Below are 6,694 nucleotides of genomic sequence, written 5' to 3'. Positions count from 1 at the left end.
CCTCGAGCCCGATGTGGAGCGCCGCCACATTATTACAGTGACGTCGGCGAGTGTCCGTCTCCACAAAGGTGTACGAGCGGCGAATGGTGTCACGGAGGGCCTCATCGTCGTCGCTGGCAGGTGGCAGCGGTTTCGGCGAGGATCTGTAGGACCCGCAGCCATGGCGGCTGGAGGCGGCTTGCACCGCCCTCTTTCTTGCACGGCGATACATGCGGCCCTCGGTCTTTGGCTGCCTTACCGACACTCAATGTTGGGGATATCGGTTATCGGGAACATATCGGTCGACCCATGATAAGGGGTAAATCGGCCAGTTTATCGGCATATCGGCCGATTTATCGCCATATCGGTTGATTTATCGACCGATATATCTTATCGGTCAGACACTGGTAAGCGATAAATTGGCCGATTTATCGGAATATCGGAAGATATCTTGAACAGTGCCGGCACTAGAACCCAACGCCGTCCGGGAGGAGCAGCTGCGGGTGGTGTTGAACACAATTGGTCGACCTGCCACCTGACTGGGGAGGCACACCACCCGTGTTTCTAAAGGTTGAGGGGAAGAATTTGCCGCGCCCCATAATTTTTTTTAAGGACCACGGTCCGATATGGTATCTCTTCGGGCCACTTTCTTTTAGTAAAACTGTAAATTGGTGATTATTTTCCGGCGTGATACAAGGGGTGTGCTAGAGATGCTCCTACGATCAAATCCGTATAGATAGTTTGCTTTTTATCGAAGACTAGTAAGCGTGCACGTGCAACGCACGTCGCAATTAAACCATGTCAAATTCATGCGAGTATACAATTTTGAATTCATACTATAGGATGACCCTTTCTCTATAAACAAAAGAATACCTACAAACCCATAAATTATCTTTTCACAATGCCAATCATGCCACCAAGAAATCAGAAGAAAATATCACAAATCAACTGGCTGAACTTCTCCACAGAGAATGTAAGGGCATAGCCTATTGAGTCTATTGTATAGTAAAAATGGAATCAAATACCCTATGAAGATTTCAGAGTTTTTACTGTCTTGGGTGAAAATCAAAGGAACATATAAACATTGTCCAAGCATACATGGTGTCAATGCAAAGTTGGAACAAAGATACACAAAAAACAGCAGTCTTGGCATAACTAAATTAGTTTTCTTCTTGGATTTGGGCTGCTTGTTATCTTCAGAATTTGAAGGTTTGATGGTTGTGGTAGAACCACCCATGGGAGTCATAACGGGCACCGCCTGCGAGTAGGAAGAGTCAATTTTTTTTGCCCCATTCTCAGTTTATCTCAGCTTCTCATCGAGTGAAACTACAATTCAGACAAACAATATCTATTGTGTATATAGTTGCAGAACATCTAGAAGCTAAAAACAGATCAATAAAGCGTTAGATTCATGGTAAGGAAATGGGGAGAGGGAATATAAAAAGAATCCACACAAAATTTAGGATGACCAAATCCACTCAAAGACCTTCCTAACTAAGATGAATATACCAAAGATACATAAGTAAGTTTAATGGCTAAAATGACGAAAATGCGTACTGTCCTGGCACTTTTAATTATTCAAGTGCAAAGCCAACAGTAAGCATGATCTGATGAAAGACTGAAAGATTCAAAGTTATCAGTTCTATAAAATGTACCGAATACCAAAGATTCAAATATATATATATATATATATATATATATATATATATATATATATATATATATATATATAGATGCACCTTGTTAGAGGAAAAGCAACTACGTAAAATCCCGGTAAGTTTAAAAGAGATACGCCGCAAAGATCTGTAGAAAGATCTTACCGGTTCTTGGAAAGGACTCAATTGCAGTAGCAGTTGCCTAAGAGATTATGCACTGATCTCTTCAGAAGCTTTCTTGCTTATTCACATTTCTTGAGTTCAGCCTGAAACACATCAGGATTTAACAATCTGGTCGGTTGTATATAATTTTCTGTGTGATGTTTTAACAAAATGTTGAAGCTCAGCAATATTGTTTCATGATTCGGTAGGTCAGTGTAAAATAATTATGTGGCCGTCAAGTCTCTATCCCGGGTTATTTACAATGTCGACGATGAAAGCTTGCTTTCTCCGGTTCACCAAAGTTTCTAATTTACTACTTTTTACTCAAAGACATGTTATCTACAGATCTCTCTTAATCTACTTTTTACTCAAATACATGTTATCTACAGATATCTCTTAATCATATGGCTGAGATTAACATAGTTGCAGAAATCAACATCAACTCAAATTTTAGTCTACATTGGATAGCACCAAACAATTTCTAGTAAGATGATATTTGAAGAACAGAGGGTATATATGACTTCCATTTGTCTAGGAATAATGTAGGTAAACCTATACAGAGAGCACACGTATATACATTCGGACCTGGTAATCTCTAACTGCTCATGACTTGAAACCAGCGGCAGAGTATACAAGGTAGAATTCCCATATATGGATGAACTTCTCATCATAGCCCAGTTTCAAAACTTGACTGCAAGAAAAGCGAAGTGATAAGAAATTAATACTAAATGACCAACTGAGTGGACACATACATATATAATCGTCACAACAGTATTTTTCCGATAAGGAGTGTCAAGTGATACTCTTTGTTGGCCATGAGTTAAACATGACAAGTGATACTTACTCTTACCCCCACGGCCCCACCTGCACTTGCTTCGCGTTGTTGCTCGTCCATTGTGGCCATGCAGCCGCTGCCACTGCGCGCTACACATGCATTGCAGTTTGCCGATGTGTCGCTGCTCCCAGCCGTCGCCGCCTCCCCGACTGACCCCATAAGCCACAACCATTCATATCATGCACCTTGTTATCTTATTTTTTTTAGCAAAAGTGCAATTCACACACTTGAAACATCATGCAGTTTATTCACAAATTTTACTTCAGAAAATATTTTAAAATAAATGGTGCCTCAGCTTATGCCAAAAGTGAAATATTTGGAAATATAACTTCATAGACTTAGTGATAATATAAAAATTACACCCCAAATAACTTTTTGAAACACATAACTGTACCAGAAAAACTTCGTGCCCTTCTTCCACCCCGGCTTCACATGGATAGTCGGGATCTCCTCCATTGGGATCATCTTTCTACACATGTAGTCGCCATGAGGAAGTAGCCTTTAGTGTTTATTTTAGCACCTGAAATCACTTTATTGTTCTATTGAAGACATGCACCCAAAACAGAAACTAAACAATCCAAAATGACTGAGCAGGCTAAAAATTGAAGCTGGCTGAAGTATTTGATTAAACCAACAAAGATGTTGCACTGCTAATATTCTATCTTCAGAATATATCATGAATAATGGTGGTTGTCATTGCATGTACTAAAGAAATCAAACATACCCAACTGGCCTTGCAGAGGAGGGCCTGGGTAGGGGAGCCCGCTTCCATGGACAACACACACTTGGTCATCAAATCGATTGTGTTCCCATGCCTGTTGGATCAAGCAAGCTGACGGCTGCAGTTTCCATATGTGCATGTGCTCCTCCAAGAAAAAATCCATCCAACTAGCTGTTTTTTGTGGGCGTAGAGGAGAAGAGGGCGCCAGATCTTGAACCTGCTACCGCCATCACCGTCAGACTGCTATCTTCGCGTCACCCCCTGACTGTTGTGGCATGTGAGTCGACGGCGGGGAAACCCTAGCGCCCTGATCCAACTCTGAGAGCCAGGTGGCCGCCGGAGCCCGCTCGTCGGCAAGCATCTCCTCGGCCGCCGCCAGGCCTCTCCCTCTCCTGCCCTCTCCTCATCTACCGAAGATGCGCCGCTGCCCCGGCTTAACCCACAACCATCGGTTGGGACCCGCCACTGCCCGCGATCGGTGCATCCTGGGCGACCCGCTGCTGCCTGTGACCGTCGCATCGACGCATCCCAGGCGACCCACCGTGCGACGAAGCCGGCCGCCACCGCCCAACAGCTCGCTCGTGTGGAGCGGACGGGTTGTTTCCCGTATATATTGTGCTTTTTTTCTGTCGCCTAACAAATGCGGGTGCGGGTGCGGATGGCAGAGTTTTCGTCCGCCCCTGCAAATTGCTAACCGTACTTTTGATGACGGTGAGTTGTTATTTGGACAGCTAGACCTAAATGAATAGGCATAATCATGAGGCTCTAACTATCCTATGTAGTTATGTGTATGTTAGCGGGGTGCGTTTAGGGAAGAAAATGTTTGCTTGTTTAACGGTAGTAGAGATAGAGAAAAATCATCTTTCACGGCGGGCAGCAGTTTCGCGAGCCAGCCCAAGCAGAATAGAATTTACCGTACGTGTGCCCATGCTCGATGCCACCGGCACCGGGGTACCCAAACAAAGGCTAAAGTAAAGAAGTTCATCGGGAGCCACACTAAAGATTCCCCCTCCCCTATCCTTTCCCCCTCTCTTTCCTGCGCGCCCATTCCCCTCGTCTTTCTCCATCTCCTCCAAATCAACCAAACTGTCACGCTACCACACACCATTACCAGTTGCCGAAGAGTGAGAGTGAGTACCGAGCAGTTGGTGCGCTGCTCTGTCCTGACATTGCACGCGCTTGCCACCGAGCTCTGCATTGCGTCTACTAGCAGCTATCCTCGATGGGGCTGCCGGGATGCATCGCCGTCATTGTGCTCCTTCTGATTTCATGGAGAGGTAAATAGATTTGTGGTAAATCGATGCTTCCTGGTTTCTTCTTTGCTTGGTGTGAGTGAGTTTCGGTAGGGTAATGGCGGGCGAGCTGACGCGGCGCGCTGTGTTTCTTGGTGGTGTGCAGAGGGGGAGGCGGCGATGTTCACGTTCGTCAACCGGTGCGCCGACACGGTGTGGCCGGGCGTCCTGTCCAACGCTGGCACGGCTCGGCTCGGCACCACGGGGTTCGAGCTCCCGCCGGGCGCGTCGCGCGCTGTGCCGGCGCCCTCGGCCTGGTCCGGCCGCCTCTGGGCCCGCACCGGATGCGCGCAGGACGGCGCCACGGGGCGGCTCGTCTGCGCCACCGGCGACTGCGGCTCCGGCACGGCCGAGTGCGCCGGGGCCGGCGCGGCGCCCCCAGCGACGCTGGCCGAGTTCACGCTCGACGGCACGGGCGGGCTGGACTTCTACGACGTCAGCCTGGTGGACGGGTACAACCTGCCGGTGCTGGTGGAGCCGTCCTCCGGGGAGCGCCCCGGCGGCGCGTCGACCGCCGGGTCCTGCGCTTCGGCGGGGTGCGCGGCGGACCTGAACGCGATGTGCCCCGCCGAGCTCCGGTCCGGCGGCGGCGCGGCCTGCCGGAGCGCGTGCGACGCGTTCGGGCGGCCCGAGTACTGCTGCAGCGGCGCCTACGCCAACCCCGGGACGTGCCGGCCGACGTCCTACTCGCAGGTGTTCAAGATGGCCTGCCCGCGCTCCTACAGCTACGCCTTCGACGACCCCACCTCCACCTTCACCTGCGCCGGCGGCCCCGACTACACCGTCACCTTCTGCCCCGGCGCCACCCCGAGGTCAGTCTCAGTCTCAGTGCCATCACTCCTCCACTGACGCCCTCCAAGTCCCGATCTGGTTGGTTCTTGCCTTGCCAAGGGAGATTAGTGATTAAAATGGAAAATGATAGGAAGAGATCTGCAGATCTGAATCTGGCAAGATATTTTAGCTTAGCAGCAGAGCAGGGTGGGCATAAAAGACGAGCTTTTTTCGCCGTTATGTGCGTTTGGTTTACTGTTTCCGCCATTCCCGTGACCTCACCATGTGCCCCTGTTCTGTCCTTTTGTCATACGAGCAGCCAGAAGTCGACCACGGTGCCGGCGGCCACAACGCCGACGCAAACGACCCCCACGCCGACGACGGTGCCTGTGACGGATACGCCGGCGATGATGCCGGGGATGACGTTCACGGACGCCAACCAGGACAGCATGCCGATGCCGATGGGCGGCGAGGCCGGGACTGGTGGTGGCGGCAGCATCCAGGGGCAGGGCGTGATCCTCGGGGGCACCAGCAGCGACGCCTGGCTCGCCAACATGGCCACCGGCGACGCGACGGGCGCGGCAGCGGCAGCGGCAGCCTCCGGGCGGCTAGTCGCCGCGCCATTGGTACTGCTCGCGCTCCATCTGCTGCGATAGATGGAGGTCGGCGGAGCACTGATTGATCGGTGCAATGTGTACGGGTGAAAAGAGAGATTGGTTGTAGGGTTAGATTCGGAGAAAACCATTGTAACATTCCGTGTTGATGGGATTTTGTTGTACGTAGATTGTTGGTTAAACCGATGTTTTAGCTTAGTTCAGCTCCGGTATAAGTAGCATTGTAACTCGGCCAAGGCTGCCGACGGCCATCCCTAACCGAGACAACGCAGGGACACTTAGGCGGGTGTTTGTTTCAGTTTCAGGACCAGATACAGCCTTTTTTGAAACAAAAAGCTATTCGAATCAGCTTTGAAAAATCAGCCAAAATTTGATTCGAGCAATTTGCAGTGTATTTAGCTAAAGCACATTCTGATGTACTTTAGTGCCAAAATGCATAACTGTTAGGGCTTATTTCTCCTTAAGTGGTTTTGGTGATTGATGTTGCGGTCTAATCGTGTGCATTGAACATTTCAGGATATTTCTTTATTTGGTAGAGACAATTTCTATCCCCGGTGTTTAAAAGAGAAGACGGTGTTTTTTCCTCGTTTCATTTTCGATGGACTTGAGTCGTAGGATATACCGTAATATCAAGAGGGGATCCGTATCGGAAAAGGTTTGGGTGG

At 49.2% G+C, this 6,694-nt stretch overlaps 1 protein-coding gene and 1 long non-coding RNA gene across 2 annotated transcripts; one reads left to right on the top strand and one right to left on the bottom strand.

The window, feature by feature from the left end:
- Positions 1 to 1,038: 1,038 nt before the first annotated feature.
- Positions 1,039 to 2,457, bottom strand: LOC119359187. Its single transcript, XR_005172407.1, has 3 exons — positions 2,382 to 2,457; positions 1,800 to 1,900; positions 1,039 to 1,237 (listed from the first exon to the last, which is right to left on the bottom strand). It is a non-coding gene; the product is annotated as an uncharacterized LOC119359187 (long non-coding RNA).
- Positions 2,458 to 4,299: 1,842 nt separating this feature from the next.
- LOC119353910 (thaumatin-like protein 1) lies at positions 4,300 to 6,482 on the top strand. The gene is made up of 3 exons (XM_037620607.1): positions 4,300 to 4,629; positions 4,751 to 5,456; positions 5,735 to 6,482. Exons 1-3 carry the CDS (start codon positions 4,575 to 4,577, stop codon positions 6,069 to 6,071), a joined length of 1,098 nt encoding a protein of 365 aa, XP_037476504.1. The 5' UTR covers positions 4,300 to 4,574; the 3' UTR covers positions 6,072 to 6,482.
- The last annotated feature ends 212 nt before the right edge of the window (positions 6,483 to 6,694 follow it).

This window comes from Triticum dicoccoides, chromosome 2A, assembly GCF_002162155.2.
Source record: "Triticum dicoccoides isolate Atlit2015 ecotype Zavitan chromosome 2A, WEW_v2.0, whole genome shotgun sequence".
Lineage (NCBI taxonomy): Eukaryota > Viridiplantae > Streptophyta > Magnoliopsida > Poales > Poaceae > Triticum > Triticum dicoccoides.
The sequence above is the reverse complement of the archived record's forward strand: the minus strand, read 5'-3'. Positions and strand labels throughout refer to the sequence as shown.

What these genes read in the sequence shown, in the direction of transcription:
- LOC119353910 (XM_037620607.1), top strand. Translation starts at nt 4,575, where the DNA reads ATGGGGCTGCCGGGATGCATCGCCGTCATTGTGCTCCTTCTGATTTCA. An exon ending in CCTTCTGATTTCATGGAGAG is followed by an intron (nt 4,630 to 4,750) that starts GTAAATAGATTT and finishes GGTGGTGTGCAG; the next exon opens with AGGGGGAGGCGGCGATGTTC. An exon ending in TGCCCCGGCGCCACCCCGAG is followed by an intron (nt 5,457 to 5,734) that starts GTCAGTCTCAGT and finishes TCATACGAGCAG; the next exon opens with CCAGAAGTCGACCACGGTGC.